Source organism: Prunus dulcis, chromosome 2 (assembly GCF_902201215.1).
Source record: "Prunus dulcis chromosome 2, ALMONDv2, whole genome shotgun sequence".
In the NCBI taxonomy this organism is placed as follows: domain Eukaryota; kingdom Viridiplantae; phylum Streptophyta; class Magnoliopsida; order Rosales; family Rosaceae; genus Prunus; species Prunus dulcis.
In genome coordinates, this window is record NC_047651.1 from 18,170,379 (window position 1) to 18,188,831 (window position 18,453).

Consider the following 18,453-nt stretch of genomic DNA (forward strand, 5'->3'; position numbering starts at 1 on the left):
GTTGTTGTCTTATGAGTTTGATGCCAAATGTTCCTGTGGGATTATTCTATTTATAGACTTTGCAGGATCTGAGTTTAGGAAGATATTTGGAGCTTTGTTTCTTAGTCAATTTTGTCGATACGGGTTTAGTGGGTTGTTGCCAAACATGTAATAATCACTACGGAGAAAAGTTTTATGTCGACAATTCTTCTTTTAAAGCCTCTGCAATGGTTAAGGACAATGCAATTTTATTGTATGAATTAAACTAAAATAGTAAAATTTCATTTACAATGGTGTGATTTAGTTCATTACAATAAATGCAATTGCAATAGAATGTGCTATGTGATGAACCCTCTACTGAATTGCAATAGACTAAATATGAGACTGACATGCAAATAAAAAAATAGAAAAAATACAGCAATTAATGCATTATGTCGTTAATGCATAATACAACAATTAATGCATGTGTAGCATGCATAATTGAACCTTTCTTTGCCTATATTTTTGAAAAAAAAATCCAAATATACAAGTTTGGCATGAAATTTATTTATTTATTTATTCAAATATATTCAAAATTGGTCTCTTTTTAAAGATCTCTTTGAGAATATTTCAATGATATAATTTTTAGTGTTATTAAATTTATCCATTTTATTTTATTGGACAATGTAAAAAAATATGTAAGAAGATAACTATTGATATGAAGCTATTGAACTGTACCATTGCAAGTAAACTGCAGTTCAATTCAATAGAGACCAAAATAGTTCAATACATTGAACTATCGCATTGAACTATTGAACAACTATTGCGGATGCTCTTAACAAAATTGATGCTCATCGTGAATTTTGTATTTCTCCTTAGTTGTGATAACACTAGTTAGACATAAAAGGGTTTTGGAGGTTGATCCCCAATATGCCAAACTAAAAAAGTTATCCTATTGTTAAATAAGAAAAGTACAAAATTGACTTTGAGCATGAATTTTGTGGACATGGTTTCTTGAGTTCTCGCCTAGGGTACATGTTGATCTTTCTTTCTTTTTTGAAATCATTAATTAATGACGTTTTTTTGATAGTGGGACTAACTATTCAGGCGTAGGATGTTCTGAAGGTTGATTCCCAATAAACCACAATGCGCCCGGCACATGATCGTGGACCAACAAAGGGAGAATCAGCAGGAAGACAATGAGAGCTTGAGAACAAAACTTGGAGGACATGGCAATCATAGTTGTTGTAATTAAGAATAATATTTGTGTTCGATTAATCTTTGGTGGTACCTACAGATGACAGTATGGCTACGGGGTTAGTCTATTAATTATAGACTTGCAAATGAGTTGCGGAAGATATTTTGAAACCCTCTTTCTTCTTTCTCTGTGAATATGCATGGAATTTACTTGCAAAGTTGCAACAACACTAGATAGATTCCAAAATTTTCCAATTATGCATGCATATTGCTGTTCTTGAACAATTTCCTTGTTTATGCATATATAGCTAAAATCAAACATAACTAACATGTGATGAGTTAATTTGGGTATTGAGTTGGTCGTACGTCGTCAACTTAAATTTCTTTGTACAAGAAGTGAGTATGGCGAATTTGAGAGTTTAGAGAGAGTTAAAGGCTTGGGGGTTGATGAGTCAAGCTTACAGTAATTACTAGGAGAGGAACCACCTAGCTTGCTGGTGGTTCTTTTTCGTCCTTTACAAAAAGTTTTCCACAGATATCAACTAGATGATTGCTAAGACTTCGCTGCTGGAGGGACGGTCCCTCAGTATTATGACCTGAATTATAGCCCATGTGGGGCCTTTTTTTTTTCAGCCCAAAATCTCTAATAGAGCTCACCCGAGCCTACTCATATAGCACCCCTTCACGTGTAACCCCTTCATGTAAGGTAAATTAAGTCAACCCCATTTTGAAATCATGGTTCGTCCGTCAGCAGGAGCTGGAATATGCATAGAGTTGAACTCAAGACAACCGTAGATGCGCATGTCCATTACCTTGAGCTTGTGGACAATTTTCGTAAAGGATGACAGAAGCACTGGGCAAGTTGTGTTCTCGAGTTCGTCTTTAGTGTGGATTCGTAATTGTATGTCTTCATACAGATCTAATAATGAAGTGGTTCACAAATCTAAACCTATAAAGGATCTGGCTGCATGCCATACAAATATCTGCACTGTAGAATTTTCTGTTCTAACGAGTGTGATTATGTAAACATTTGTTTGTTTGCCTTGGAGTCACACTTGCAGAGGAAAACAAAATATGAGAAGATATGTTCCTTCCACCTTCAATTAATCTGAATGGAATGGTACTGAATACTGATTACTGGTGCTTTGCCGCAGACTCTAGGTAATGAACAAGGTTGGCTTTGTTAGAGTTTTGTGTATATTGAGTGAGGAAGAGATAGCAGAGAGTAAGAGTAGAGAGCAAGGCTCAATGGAACAGTGTATTGCTATTGCATATTCTGTGCTACAATTAAGCAAGCTCAGTGTGAGCTATAACTGTATGAAAGAATAGCTGGATTCTCTGACATCACAGAGAATCACAGCCTTACATCCAAAATTGCTCTCTAGGATTTTTACATGTGGCAACTACCACTTAGCATGTCTAACGCTTAACACCTGTCATAATCTAGACTAAGTGAATACACAATTTAGAACAAGGCTTATTTACTTAGCTCACAGCTCCCTTTAAGCTTTGAGCTGACACAACTCCAAGCTTATCTCTAAGATAGTTGAATCTATCTTTTGGTAAGGCCTTTGTAAAAATGTTTGCTACTTGTTCTTTGGTTGGGCAGTATACCAAATCAACAATTCCTTGCTGCAAGGCATCCTTTATGAAGTGATATCTTCTGTCAATGTGTTTAGTCCTCTGGTGAAACACTGGATTTTTAGATATTGAGATTGCAGATGTATTGTCACACTGCAAAGGAGTTGCTTCAGCTTGTAACTCTCCAAAATCTTCAAGAACAAACCTGAGCCATATTGCTTGAGTTGTTGCTTCAGCAGCACTTATATACTCAGCCTCTGCAGTGGAAAGTGCAACACAATTCTGTTTCACAGAAGCCCATGAGAACACTCCACTACCAAAGGAAAACGCATAGCCTGAGGTACTCTTGCTGTCATCTACTGATCCCCCCAGTCACTATCACAAAAACCAACTAAAACAGCCTTCTTGCCTTTCATATAATGCAAACCATAGTCCAATGTTCCTTTGACGTACCTGAGCACTCTCTTAGCTACCCCATAGTGCTTGTTTGAAGGTCCATGCATATATCTAGCTAATAGACTAGCTGCATACATCACATCTGGCCTTGTAGCAGTAAGATACAGTAAACTGCCTACAAGTTTTCTGTACTGCTCTTCATCTGCAGCCCCACTTCCATCTTCTTTACTTAACTTTTCAGTAGCCACAAGAGGAATAGAAACAGATTTGCATTCTTTCAATCCAAACTTATCCAACAAAGCAGAAGCATACTTCTTTTGATGAATGAAAATGCTAGATTCTGTTTGAATCACCCCCATTCCCAGAAAATGATGAAGAAGACCCAAGTCTGACATCTCATACTTCTCCTTCATATCTTCTTTGAACTCATCTAGCATCTCTTGATTGTTTCCAGTATACACAATGTCATCCACATAGATGGAGACAATTAGTATATCATGTTCTCCCCTTGTTTTAGTGTAGAGAGTTGCTTCACTTAAGCTTTTCTCAAACCCACACTTAGCAAAATAGCTATCAATCTCCCCATACCAGGCCCTAGGTGCATGTTTCAAGCCATAAAGCGCCTTGTATAGTTTGTAAACCTTATCTTCCTTGCCATTAATCACAAACCCTTCAGGTTGATCAACATACACTTCTTCCTGCAATATTCCATTTAAGAAAGCAGACTTAACATCTAATTGAAATAGCTTCCAGCTTCTTTGTGCAGCAAGTGCAATCAGTGTTCTGATTGTATCCAGTCTAGCAATTGGAGCAAATGTTTCATTATAATCAATGCCTGGTTTCTGCGCATACCCTTTAGCAACCAGCCTTGCCTTGTTCTTCTATACAGAACCATCTAAGTTCAACTTGGTTTTGAACACCCATTTCACACCAATAACCTGCTTATCACTTGGTCTGTCTACAAGCTCCCAAGTCTTATTTTTTTCAATAATGGACAGCTCTTCTTCCATTGCTTTTATCCAAACCTTATCCTGTGCAGCCTCCTCATATTTTTCAGGTTCCACAATGCAGAGATTGCATTGTGCAAGAATGTCATTTATGTTTCTCCATTTTAAAGGAGTATGATCATCGGGCTGAGAGGTATCTGCATGCTCATGAATGACATTCTCTTGTTCTTCAGCTTGAGTGAAAATGCAAGGACTAGAAGGACTTCTCTCGACTTCAGTCAACTCATGTGGAGTCACTTCAAATCCATTTTCAGCTTGCTTTGGAACATAGGTCATAGCAACAGAATTTTCTGAAGTTTCCTTCCAGTTCTAGGACTTGGTTTCATCAAAAACTACATCCCTTGACAGAATCAGCTTCTTAGTGCTTGGATCAAATACTCTGTCCCCTTTCTCACAGGTTGCATAACCCACAAACACACCTTGGACAGACTTTGCATCAAGCTTTTGTCTTCTTTCAGCTGGTACATGCACATAACAAAGTGATCCAAACACCTTTAAGTGACCAATTCCTGGTTTTCTCCCACTATAAGCTTCAAAAAGAGTCATGCTATCAAGAGCTTTTGTAGGTGTTCTGTTTAGAATATAGATAGCTGTATGTACAGCTTCTGCCCAGAGAAAGTATGGCATGCCTTTATCATGAAGCATTGCCTTTGCCATCTCTACAACTATTCTATTCTTTCTCTCCACTACTCCATTTTGCTGTGGAGTATAAGCAATAGATAACTGTCTTTGTATGCCTTCAGATTCCAGCAATTTGCTGAATTCAGTTGAGAGAAATTCTCCCCCTCTGTCACTCCTTAGGCATTTCACTTTGAAATCACATTGTAACTCCACCATTGCCTTGAACTTCCTGAAACAGATTAGTGCCTCAGACTTGTGTCTTAGGAGATAAACCCATGACATTCTTGTGTGATCATCAATAAGCAACATGAAATATTTATTCCCAGCAATTGATTCATTTTGCATGGGACCACACAAATCTGTGTGTATCAATTCTAGGGGATTCTTAGCTCTCCAAGCTTGTTCTTTTGGAAACCAATCTCTGTGTTGTTTTCCCATTTGACATCCTGCACACACACCATTTACATCTTCAAGATGTGGAAGACCATGCACCATTTCCTTTTCTCTAAGCTGCTTGAGGCTTCTAAGATTTAGGTGTCCTAGTCTCTTGTGCCAAATCCAGGTACATTCAATCACACTAGCCTTCAATGCAATTTGATCAGCTTGCATTAGAGACAGAGGGTAGCATCTGTTACTTTTGATCTTAACCTTGATAACTAGACAATCAAGTGAAGGACCATCAAAGATACAACACTCTCTTCCACCAAATAGCAAATAATATCCATGTTCATCCATCTGTCCCACACTCAACAAATTTTCCTTCAAACCAGGTAGAAACATGACTTCCTTGATGCACTTTCTGCCAGAATTTGTATCAATCATGAGTGATCTTATTCCAGCAACATCTACCAAATTTCCAGTGGGCATTTGTACTTTTCCAGTGACATTTGTCCTGACATCCACAAGGAGCTCAGCATTTCCAGTCATGTGATTGCTGCAGCCACTATCAATGTACCAATTCCCACTCACTTTGATCTCAGTAATTGCACTGTTAGCATAGAACAAATTTCCTGTTACTTCTGTCTGATTAGCACAGTTTGCCTTCTAAACAACCTTGTCTGCTGTGCATTCTCTAGCCCAATGTCCAAACCTATCACAGTTGTGACATTTGGATTGTCCCTTGTATCGACATTCTCCAAAATGAAACTTAGAACACACCTTGCATTGTGGCTTAACTGTATCTTGTTTCATGAATCCTGCAGAGGTTGAATTCTGTGCAGGATTAGCAAATGACTTTTGCTGGGACTGAGGCTTTGAATCCCACTTCTTGCCCTTTCCATTCCAGTTTTTCTTAGATCCACTTGACTGAGAATTACCCTTATGTTGCTAACCTTTTGGACTCACAGAAAAAGAACCAAAAGCCTTATCAGTGGCATCAACAGTGTGCATATCAAATCGTTGTTCCTGGCTCTTAAGAATTGCCAGAACCTCCTGTAATTCAACCTTGTCTATACACTTCGTATTCTCAATCACAAGACAGATGGGATCATAAGGTTTGCTAAGACTTATTAAAACCTTTTGCACAAGTCTTTCATTAGGCAATACCTCACCAAACGTCTTCATTTGGTTAATTAGTTCATTCAACCGTGTAAGATACTCAAATAACGTTTCATCATCACGCATCCTAGTATACTCAAATTCACGTCGAAGATTTTGGAGTTTAACTGATCGTACCTGATCACCACCATGATATTTACCATATAGCAGATCCCATGCCATCTTTGCTGTATCAGCATTGGCAATTCGAGGGAATATTTGATCCGAGACTGCATTCTGGATAATACCCAGAGCTTTCGCATCTCGCATGTGTTCTGCCACTGTTTTCTCATCGTCTTCCTCTTTTGCGCTTCCTTCAGCCATCTTCTCCTTTGAATCAGAGATCGTAACCCCCTTTTCAACTAATTTCCATAACCCATGAGATTTAAAGATTGTCACCATCTTGATTCTCCAGAACTCGTAGTTCTCACCGGAGAAGATCGGAGTTCTCACCTCAGAACCTCCAGATCCAGCCATCTCTAGGCTTAGATGATACGAATCTCAAAATCAAAAAACGATGGGGTTCAGCGATTTCACCTGAACCAGAACGAGCTTGAGTGCAGCTCGATTGCAGCAACGTCGCACAGTCTACGCCCAGATTTCAGATCAAACTAGGCTCTGAGGCCATGTTAGAGTTCTGTGTATATTGAGTGAGGAAGAGATAGCAGAGAGTAAGAGTAGAGAGCAAGGCTCAATGGAACAGTGTATTGCTATTGCATATTCTGTGCTACAATTAAGCAAGCTCAGTGTGAGCTATAACTGTATGAAAGAATAGCTGGATTCTCTGACATCACAGAGAATCACAGCCTTACATCCAAAACTGCTCTCTAAGATTTTTACATGTGGCAACTACCACTTAGCATGTCTAACGCCTAACACCTGTCATAATCTAGACTAAGTGAATACACAATTTAGAACAAGGCTTATTTACTTAGCTCACAGCTTATACACTATTTCCTTATTTATAGAACTAAAACCAAAACATAATTTAGACGTAACGAGTTAAATTTGGTTACAGCATTGTTCTGGCTGCGGTCAACGTAAATTTCATTATACGAAATGTGAGCATGTAATTTGAGTATGGGGAGTTTTAGACTTTCGTTTGAGAGAGTTAGAAGTTGATCAGAACATAGACAATTCTAAAGCAGCCTCTCTTAGTGGGTGTGAAGACAATGTGAAGTTTCATTGTTCTTCTGTACCCTATATAATCTTCATAAGGTGAGCATGATTTGCTAGGAAACAGAATTACAATTGTTACTTGTAAAATTAAACTAACGAAAGAACAGGACTGCATCAACTGCTTTATTTACTTTCTATAAGCCATTTTGATCACAATCCAGGCTTAAATTATACTTTGCCTTTGATCTTAGAACTATAGCCACTCTTGTCATCATTTAACTTGTCATAGAGCATGAGACCCCCATATTTGGGTGACCTTTTAACAAAAGGTAATGCTTTGTTTATCAGATCATTCGACCGCACAAAACCACTACCAGCAGCTGCACGCGAAGCCGGAAGCCCAATGAAGAACTGACCGGCTTTTATAGAGGATGTCCATCTGTTCCATGAGTTCTGGAAGGCATTGGGGTTGCTGGAGGTAAATTCACACTGAGGGTTGTTGTAGAATTGAACCCAAACGCAGTTAAATAGGCCAGTGGATAGTGCACTATTGAGATACTGATCAGGAAATGGGCATTGTGGTGCTGCACTTAAGTACACTTTTTTTGCCTCTTTTGATATACTCAGACAACCTCCTAGCAAGTGTATCATAGTGAGGTCCACCTTTCTCAATGTCGAAATCTATGCCGTCCAAAACAGCGGTGCCTAGAGGCCGTGACTTTGATTTCCCCCTTAAGAAGTTGTTCCATAGGTAGTCTGCTACACTATTAGCATCAGCTTCATATGATAGTCCATAATTCCCTGCGCTGCCACCAATCGAAAAAAGGACCTTAATCCCCTTCCTTTGGCAGTTTTTGATGCCAGCACTCACTTTTCAGCAACCGTTTGATGCTGGATCACAGTGACCTGCTAAGTTGATTTGAGGTGCTATTGCCAAATTATGAAAGGAATCCTATGTTAACAACTTGATATCTACCGGTGTTACATGTTTTTGTTAGTGAGCCCTCGCCACCACTTTGGCCCCAATAAACCACAATGACTCCGGCATTGGATTTGGAAAACAAGACTGGGAGAATCAATTGGAAGATAGTGAGAGAGCTTGAGAACAAAACTTGGTGAACAAGGCAGCCATTCTTGTTTTCTTATGAGTTTGATGCCGAAGGTTCCTTTGGGATTTAACCTATTTATAGACTTTGCGGTATCTGAGTTCGGCATATTTCAAATTTGTGAACACGGGTTTTTTGAGTTCTTGCCAAACAAGTAATAATTACCAAGGAGAAAAGGTATACAAAGTTCAAGTTGATGATTCTTCTTTCAACAAATTAATGGTGGTTTTTCATTCTATTGTAGCTAGAAGGGTATTGGGAATAGCTAGTTAGGCATATGGAAGGTTTTGGAGGTTGATCCCCCACTCCTAACTAAAGGGCTACCCAAGTCGTAAACAACTAAGCAATGAAGAACTATTAGGGAGAAAAGTATACAAAGTTAATGGTGAGCACGAATTCTGTGAATTTGGATCCTTTTCTGTCTGTCAATTTTGTGAACATGGTTTTGCTATGAAACAGAGTTATCATGGTTACTTGCTATAGTCAATTTTCGATATATCTGTTCTTTCTTTTTCATTTTCATTTTTTGTGACGTTAACTAGCGTCGACAGTTAGTTTTATGCAATTTGAAAGGAAGGTGTACTGATAACAATGTCTCATTTATTACAGTGTTAATTTTATCATAAAATTACACTGATGAAAGGGCAACAACTGCTTTATTCATTTATTATGAGCCATTTTGATCATAATCCAGGCTTAAATTACAATGATGAAAGAGCAGGACTGCAGCAACTGCTTTATTAACTTATTATAAGCCATTTTAATCATAGTCCAGGCTTAAATTACACTCTGCCTCTGATTTTAGGACTATAGCCACTCTTGTCATCATTGAACTTGTCATAGAGCATGACACCGCCATATTTGGGAGACCTCTTAACAAAAGGTAACACTTCGTTTATCAGATCATTTGCAGGCACGAAACCACTGCCAGCAACTGCACGCGAAGCTGGAAGCCCAACAAAGATTTTGGCACGTATAGAGGAGGTCCATCGGTTCCATGATCTCTTGAAGGCATTGGGGTTTCTAGAGCTAAATTCACACTGTGGGTTGTTGTAGAACTGAACCCAAACATAGTCAAACAGACCGGTGGATAATGCAGCATTGAGATGCTGGTCAGGAAATGGGCATTGTGGTGCTGCTGATAAGTACACTTTTCTGCCCCTTGTGCTATGCGCAGCCAACATTCTAGCAAGTGTAACATAATGAGGTCCGCCTTTCTCAATGTCGAAATCTACGCCGTCCAATATGGCATCACCTAGAGGCCTTGAATTTGATCTCCCCCCTAAGAAGTTGTTCCATATGTAGTTGGCTACATTCTTAGCATCATTTTCAGATGATAGCCCATAGCTCCCAAAACCACCACCAATCGAAAGCAGGACCTTAATCCCCTTCCTTTGGCAGTTTTTGATGCCAATACTCGCTCTATGGCAACCATTTGACTTCGGGTTACAGTGGCCAGCCAGGTTGATCTCAGGCGCTTGGCCTCTGCCAAATTTTGAGAGGAACCCTATGTTGACAATTTGGTATCTTCCAGTGTTACATGTTTCTGTTAGGGTGCCCTCCCCACCATTTTGGCCCCAATAAACTACAATGCTCCCGGCATCTGATTTGGAAACCAAGGAAGGGAGAACCAATAGGAAGACTATGGCAGCTTGAGAACAAAACTTGGTAAAGAAGGCAGCCATAATTGTACTTCCAATGAGTTTGATACCAGGGTTCCTGTGGGTTTATTCTATTTATAGACTTGCATCTGAACGTGCTGAATGTATATTCTGAAACCTTAAAATTCTTTCTTGCAATAATATCAGACCCATGTATAAATATAATCAAAATTTTGAGCTGTACTTTGGAGTCAATGACATTACTTAATTTGCTTGAGTTGTGGTCAAACATGTAGTAACTTACTGACAAGGACAATACAAATGATTGTATTGGGCTATCTATTTTTTTAGGGGTTGACAAACTTGGCTTGGTGCCATTTGTCAAGCAGCACCAGTAGGGAGAGAGTTTAGGGTTGAAAAAATAAATAGGTTAATCCCATTTTTTTCAGGTGTTGATAAAAAATATTGTAGTCCAGCCTGCTGGTTGGCTTGACTTTAATTCAGACGTGCTAAGCACTAGGCCACTACTCTAGGTCACATTTTTCTCAAAGGAATTACGAAACTGATGAACACATAAACATGTACTACTGGTTTCAATGCATTGCTTCCCTTGCTAGACCAGAAGCCAATCAAAACAGCTTCAATATTTGCAATTAGGAGGATCTTATATGCTCCAAGTTGTACCAAAAAGGGGATCGCTTTTGCGTAGGAAAAACCAGTCTGGAAAGGTTCATTTCCCAAATTGCTAGATACAGAAACAAAAACGATATCACTTGAAGTTAAGCCTGCTATCTAATAGGGGGTTTGTAAATGCCCCAAATTGGCTGTGTAATTTCCTTGCTCTAGGTCACATTTTTTCTTTAGGAACGTATGAGACTGATGAACACTTGTAACTTTCTACTGATTTCAATATATTGATGCATCATGCATTCCTTCCTTTGCTAGACCAGAAGCCAGAGTGGTAGACACTATATTTTCCAAACAATCAGCTAATTAACTAATAATTCATGCTGACAATCTTTTCTTAAACAAAAACAAATCAGATTTGAGACCCGAAAGATGTCTTTGTTCTTCTTCCGTCCTGCATAATCTTAATAAGGCGAGCAATGATTTGCTTGGGTACTTCAAGTCAATCCTCTAGTATTACTTGCTAAGGAACAGAATTATCAAATGGTACTTGTACATTTGTTCGAATTTTCAGGATAAATTATCTACATCCAAGTTCATGAATTTTAATGCACTTCTCTCTTGCTGGTTTAGGGGTTAGTTTTATGCAATTTGAAAGGAAAGTCTACCAATAATGATTTATAGGACATCTTATATAACTAACTAAAGCAAGATGTTTTAAAACTTGCTTAATATTATTTCAACAGCATCAGCTTTATTATTAAATTAAACTGATGAAAGAGCATGAGTGCTTTCTTTTAAGCCAGTCTCATAGTCAGGGCTTAAATTACACACAGCTCTAGTGTAGGTGGCTATATACAAGCAATGTTGTATAACTCAACCCAAGGATTTGTTGGACCTAGATGGTTAGGGTGGGGATAATATCGATGCATAGTTTGGATTTAAAAAAAAAAAGTCTTATTGGGCATGTTGGTCTGCCAGAGGTAAACTCACACCGTGGATTGTATGCCATATGGATTGTTGTAGAATTGAACCCAAACATAGTCAAATAGGCTAGTGGACAGTCCACCATTGAGCCATTTCCAAATTTTGAGAGGAATCCTATGTTCACAATGCGATATCTTCCTGTGGTTTCTGTTAACTTGGTGAAAAAGGCAGCCATAGTTGTTCTAATGAGGTTTTTATTTTTATTTTTATGTGAGAAAGGAAAACTAGCGGAGACACAATCCTCTAGAATACGCAGGCCCAAACAGGTCCAAATAAAAAAAGGAACCAACAGAAAGGGGGAGACTACTCTCCCGAAGCTTCGAAGGCGAAAGCAAATGACCAAGGAAAGCAAAGACATCCGCAACCGCATTGGCTTCACGATAGACGTGAGAGAATGAGACTTGATCACAGAATCTTGTGAGTTGTTCTAACGAGTTTGATATACCAGTGGCTTCTTTGGGATTAATCTATATATAGACGTGCACCTGAGTTGTAAAAGAAAGTTTTGTTGAAACCACTTTCTTCTTTCTAAGTCAACATTGTGAATATGGTTCACTTGCAATATTACTAGATTCATTCCAAAGTTTTGGTAAATTTCAAGAACTAGTATGCAGAGAATGACATGAAAATATTTGAGGGGGTGTGAGAAACTTTGCTTTGTGCAAGTTGTCGACCATCATCAGAAGGGAGATAAATATTTGAGGTTGTGAACATAAATATATACCTTCATAGTAATCGAAGTGGTTAAGAACATCATCATGATATGTATTTGATTGAATTCTCTACAAATATCATTGTCACAGAAAATTAAACAATAAAAAAAAAAAAAAAATATTTCTCCCTCCAAATAAGAAAAAATAAAAATAAAAATGTCCATCATCTACGTTTGGACGCTATTATTATCACACACCCAAAAAAAAAAACAAAAAACAAAGGCGTAGAATGATCTACATTCTTTGGGAGAAAACTGACACGTGGTGGACAAAGACGACGTGCACGTTATAAGAAGCTCTCGAAACTTCACCGTTAGATGACGCGGGAAACATCTCGAAGACAAAGCTTAGATTTTTTTCTCCATTATTTCCGATTCTAACCCTTCTATAAATCTCCAATTATCTGACGCCCTCTCTCATCAGAACAGAGACTGATATCAGTAAAAAGCCAAAGACAGAGACACACAACAAGCTTCCATTTTTCCCCTTTTCGGGTTTTTGGACCGATTTGCTCCGTTAACTGAGTCATCCGGATTGTGGAACCGTAATTGGCTGTTTGATATTTCTCCAGAAAATAAATTGTAAGTTGTGGTTCTTCCTCTTCCTTTGTTTTGCCTTACAATTTTGATTTTGGCTTTTCTTTGTTTCTATAATATTGTGAGATTCACTGAGAGAAGATATGCAGTAGATAGTGATAACCCATGAATTAAAAATTTGAACTGAGCTTTTGATGTTCTAATTTGCATTGTCTTCAAAAATCAATTAATCTGAATGTAAATTTCCACTGGCTGCTTGTTGGCTCTATCTGCTGTGGTCTGAAAGTTGGATTTTTTAGCATTTTCTTTCCTGAATCTGGAGTTTTTATAAATATTTGGTTATGTATCTTTTCATTTGCATTGTCCTAAATATTCATTGATTTGAATTAGATGCTTCTCTTTCTGCTATGGCTTGGAAATTGGAGTTCTCAGCATCTCTTTCCTTCAATTTGGGCTCTATGTAAAATTTTGATTCTGCATTTTCTGATTTCCATTGTCTTCAAAAACACATCAATTTGAATCCAGTCTGCATTTGGTCCTTGTTGGTTCCTTGTCTGCTATAGTTTGAAAATTGGAGTTTTGAGCTTCTTCTTCTTCCCCTCCCCCCGCCTTTTCAGTGATTTATGAATTTTCTTCTCATTTTCATCTTGTTCTTTTGTCAGCTCTTGGTGCTGCTTAAACGTTTTGGAGGATTTTTTTTGGTGTTTGTGTGTATAAATTTGGTCAAAAATGATGCCAATGTACAGATACATGGATTCAGACCCCTACCAAAGAAACCAAACCTTCTCTTTCCCTCAGCCCCATTATCCTGGTCTCAGAGCCAACTCACCTAGGCCATTTGAGCCTTGGCCCTATGGTGGCAACTACAGCTACCCAATTTCGTGCCATTCTTGTTGTAGCCATAACAACGTCCCCGGCCACGATGGTTTCAGACCCTCTCACCCTCATGCTTCAATGCCATCACCAGTATACTTTTATGGGGGTTATCCTCTTCCATATCATGAAGCCTACCCTGTCCACTATGTACCTCCTACTCCTCATTATTCTATGGAGATTCCTAAATATGAGTATGATAAGAATATGCCTCCAAGTTTTCACTGCTGTGGGTGTCCTAATCATCCTCGCCACCAGAATATCGATAAGGGTGTTAAGATTGAAGAACAAGGACCGGTTGTTGAAAAGAAGGCGCATGACTCTTTGGTTCCGGTTCAGTTGAAAAACAACCCTTACCCAATTGTGTGGATTCCACCCGAATCAAAGAATGGTGGAGAGCAAAGGAAGCTTTCTGAACCAGAGACCATAGATGAGAAGAAAATTCCATGTAATTCGAAGCCTCGTGAGAGTTTGAAGTCTCAGGAAGGAGATCAAAGGCATGGTTGGTTCCCCTTTGACTTGAACAACATTGGGTCTTTGATGCAAGGTGAAAATAAGGGGCAGGTTCAGGATCATCAGAAACAGATGGAGGATAAAAACAAGGAATTTCCATTTCCAATTTTCTGGGTGCCATCTTATGAAGAGATTGGAAAGAAGGATAAGGATGTGAATGCTTCTCAGGATCAGCAGAGCGAAGACCAAAAGAAGCAATTTCCATTTCCGTTCTTCTGGTTGCCTTATGAAAACAAGGAGGAGGAGGAAGTAGGAAAGGAGGACAAGAGGGAAATGATTTCCGCTCCTAAGATTGTTCCAATGAACATTGCTGAGAAGGGTGATGTTACAAACGAGACTGGAGTGAATGAAGAAAAACCTGCTGGTCAGAGGGTTGTTGAGAGAAAGGAAAATACTGCTAATCAGAAAAGCATACATGTGAAGCAAATGAATCAAGAGGAGGAGGAGAACAAATATGAAGACACTGAGAGAAGAGGAGGAAGTGTCCCTGTGAAACATGTAGAAGACAATGTAGCTAACAAACCTTCTGGTACCAGTGTCAGAGGACCATCCTCTTTCCCAAAAAAGTCACCTGAGCTGCCTCCTGTTTGCCTCAGAGTTGATCCTTTGCCTAAGAAGAAGAAGGCAAATGGGAGTTCGCGATCTCCTAGTCCTCATGGTGCAAAAGGACTCAAGCAAGAGAGTTCAACTGATGCTACCAAACCCTCTGCTTCTTTGGGCTTGCAAGAGAACGCACAACAAGATTCAAAATCTGCTCCAAAGTACAGCAAGGAGGTGGAGCCTTCCAAAAAGGAGAAGGTTATTCCGGTGGTGGATAGGAACAGCACTGTAGACAAGGATGCGATGCGTACACCCCAGATTCCCGTTAGCTCCAAAGAGCGGATATCCAGGAAGCCAACCATTCGGGAAGCTGGGAAAGATGAAACTAGATGTGAGGTCAATGAGGATGAAGGAGCAAGAAAGGCACGAGATACAACAGTTGACAATGTGAAAGAGATAAATAAGCCCACAGAGACGGTCAAATCAGTCGTTGATGGAAGGAAACTTGAGAAAAAGACCATGTCAGATATAGAAGCTGCTGTGCGTATTCAATCTGCCTACCGTGGGTTCGAGGTTAGGAGGTGGGAACCATTGAAGAAACTGAAGCAAATAGCTGAAGTGCGTGAGCAGGTGGGTGATGTTCGGAATCATATTGCATCTTTGGAGACTTCTGATCTCCAGAACTATGACAAGCAAAAGGTGGTAATTGGGGAAACCATCATGAGACTTCTTCTCAAATTGGATACTATTCAGGTATGTGTTTGGCTCATTTAATCAATTTTTACTTTCTTGTTGACTTCTTATGGAAACATTGGTCTTTATCTTTTAATTTATAAATTTGGGTGTATGCTAACCAAGATTTAAAAAATTTCATATGTGCATCACTGCGTGGTTGCCTCACATGTGAAAATCCTGTATGCAAACACATGCCCGCACACTCATTCAGACGCATATACAGATGGACAGATAATGAACCATTTTTCACGTATTGTCAGTTTAGAAGTAATTGAAATGTGTGCTGGTTTTGTGATGCATGGTGTTGGATAGGGAATTTGGCATCTGAATCTGCCTAAGTTATATTTGGTTTAGGCCTTTAAGGATTGCAGATGTATTTGAAATTGTGGGATTTTTTTTCAATATTTATGCTCATCTGGTTCTTTCTTTTATTGTTGTTCAACAGGGTTTGCTCCCAAGCTTCAGAGACATTAGAAGATCCTTGGCAAGGGAGCTTGTAGTTTTGCAGGAAAAGCTTGATGATCTAATCACTAAGAAATGTCAAGATACACCACAGGAGGCATCCACTATTACACGTGTGGAAGAGCTCAGTTCCAATGCCAACAACAATAACTGCATGCTAGAGCAAAAAGATGAAGTGAAAGGACTTGGTGAAGGACCGGCTGATGGTGGTAGTGATAGCAGTCACCATGCGACAGAGCCTTGTCAAGGGCAAGTGCTTTACACTACCGATTATGTGCCTGCTTTGAGCACCAAGGAGCCAGACCTCTCTGACCATGGAGAGCTGCACAAAGCATCGAAGGATAGTGCTCAAGAACTGCCAGTGGCAAGTGGTCTAAAATCTGAAGATCTTGGTTCGGAGTCTGTTACGGAACAGAAGAATGATGTGGTTAATGGACAAAATAATTCTGGACAAATCAGTATGGTAAACACAGAAATGGGCAATGGTTCCACTGGGCTCGAGCAATGTAGTGAATCTCCATCTCTTGTAGAAGACAAGACAGTTTGTACAGGTATCTCTTCTGAAGTTGTTAATACGAATCCACAGACAATAGAGCTTGAAGAGTTGCCTCGAGGAGCAACTGATAATGGGCCTGCCATTTCAGAGCCTGAGAAGGATGAAAAAATAGAAATGAACAAGAACGAAGTCCACCAAAGTGGTGAAGTGGAATTAGAAATGTCACCAGATGTAACTTCACCCAATGCTGGTGCTAATGTGACTGATAAGGAAGCAGAGATTCATGAGCAAGCAGATTTGCCACAGAGCATGATCGATGAGGAGAGTCCGGCTAATGAGTTTAAGAAGATCGAAGAAGTCGAGGTAGTGAAGGAGGATGATGTCTTAGAAAGTGGAGAAGAAGAGCATCAAATGGTACTTGATGCCACTTCACAGCATGATGGGACTCCAAATTTGGATCAATTAGAGCCACAGCCAGAGGGAGAAATGGAGGAGCAGCCTATTCTCCAATCGAAGGAGCGGGTAAAGATGGATTCTCACAAGGATGAGGAACTCCCTGGAGATTCAGTGCTTACGGCAGAGGTGGAGCTCCCGCCACAAGAAAAAGCCAGCAAAGATGATTTTCTCCCGCTGGTCTTTGAGTCGATTGAATCCCAACCATTGAGCTTACCTGTTCAGATCGAAACTCAGGATGCCGTGCATGAAGATGGACCTTCAGATGTAATCGACGGTGATATTACTTGCTCCTCTGCATTGGCTGATCCGGGGAGGCCTATTGAGGATGAAGTGCCAATTGAGAGAAGTACAGAAGACTCAAAATACCAGCAAGCAGCAACCGCCGGAGAGGACAGAGAGGTGGAGGATAACAAAGTTGAATGCGAGGACTACAATAGACTGGCAAGTGGTGCTGAAACTGCCAAAGAGGATCTCTTCCTTGAGACACAATCTACTCCAGTGCAGAAGACTGAATTGGCATCCCCCACCAAGGGATGTGCCGTGGGAGTTGAAAATGAAAGAAGCCTAGTTGAAGAGAATGAGAAACTCAGGGAAATGATGCAAAAATTGATGGAAGCAGGAAACGAACAGCTGCAAGTTATATCTAAACTGACCGGAAGAGTGAAAGACTTGGAGAAAAAGCTGGCTAAGAAGAAGAAAGTAAGGACAAGGAGGTATAGAGCAGCATCACCTCCTGGAACTTCTTGCATGAAACCATCAAACGATCCGTTGAAGGAGGGGGCCGTTGGTGTTGCAATGTGAAGAAAGGTCACTCCATGTCTCGATCATTCTTAAAATAAATGTTGAGTTATTGTAATGTGGGATTGAATCTCTTTGTATCTACATTGTGTGAACTTTGTATGGTCTTTTTAAGTTTTAAGTTTTACAGAATAATGAAGAACTGTTTGAATATATACCTTCCATCTTGCGGCGTTCGATTTCTATCTTTGATACAGTAGTTCTCGAGTCTTTGAGTAGTTTGCGTAAAAAATAATGTTGGTTTGTTATACACGAATTACTCTGCTTAATGACGAGCTCACAATCGAAACGTGAAACGTGAAAATGTAAGATGGCGAGCTCACTACCTTTTTTAATTAACTTAAGCTACACCTGCTTATACATAAACTTTAGCCATATTTCATGGAACTCATTAGTCATCTTAGTTCTTAATTTTCAACTTTTTTTAATTGAACTCATAAATTATCATAATTCTAAATTTCCACATTTTTCACCACTAATTCCCACTTGGCGGGTGGACATTTCATGAAGGCAGTAGAAGGAGCTACCTATTTAGGAAAAGTGGTTTAACAATAAAAATGGAATGCCAGTTAGAAGTTAAAATTAAGAAAGAAAA

The 18,453-nt window shown here is 39.4% G+C and overlaps 2 protein-coding genes and 1 pseudogene across 2 annotated transcripts; 1 reads left to right on the top strand and 2 right to left on the bottom strand.

Moving 5' to 3' along the window:
• Positions 1-7,643: 7,643 nt before the first annotated feature.
• LOC117619691 lies at positions 7,644-8,547 on the bottom strand (annotated as a pseudogene).
• Positions 8,548-9,303: 756 nt separating this feature from the next.
• On the bottom strand, positions 9,304-10,206 carry LOC117618818 (acidic endochitinase-like). The gene has a single exon (XM_034348553.1). It carries the CDS (start codon positions 10,204-10,206, stop codon positions 9,304-9,306), a length of 903 nt encoding a protein of 300 aa, XP_034204444.1.
• Positions 10,207-12,868: 2,662 nt separating this feature from the next.
• LOC117618817 (BAG family molecular chaperone regulator 6) lies at positions 12,869-18,011 on the top strand. Its single transcript, XM_034348552.1, has 3 exons — positions 12,869-13,030; positions 13,648-15,664; positions 16,092-18,011. The coding sequence occupies exons 2-3, from the start codon at positions 13,715-13,717 to the stop codon at positions 17,859-17,861; spliced, it is 3,720 nt and encodes a 1,239-aa protein (XP_034204443.1). The 5' UTR covers positions 12,869-13,030; positions 13,648-13,714; the 3' UTR covers positions 17,862-18,011.
• Positions 18,012-18,453: the final 442 nt, after the last annotated feature.

Bases quoted from the DNA above. Each gene is read 5' to 3' on its own strand.
- LOC117618818 (XM_034348553.1), bottom strand. From the start codon at position 10,206: ATGGCTGCCTTCTTTACCAAGTTTTGTTCTCAAGCTGCCATAGTCTTC.
- LOC117618817 (XM_034348552.1), top strand. From the start codon at position 13,715: ATGATGCCAATGTACAGATACATGGATTCAGACCCCTACCAAAGAAAC. The intron at 15,665-16,091 runs GTATGTGTTTGG...GTTGTTCAACAG, and splicing joins TCAAATTGGATACTATTCAG to GGTTTGCTCCCAAGCTTCAG.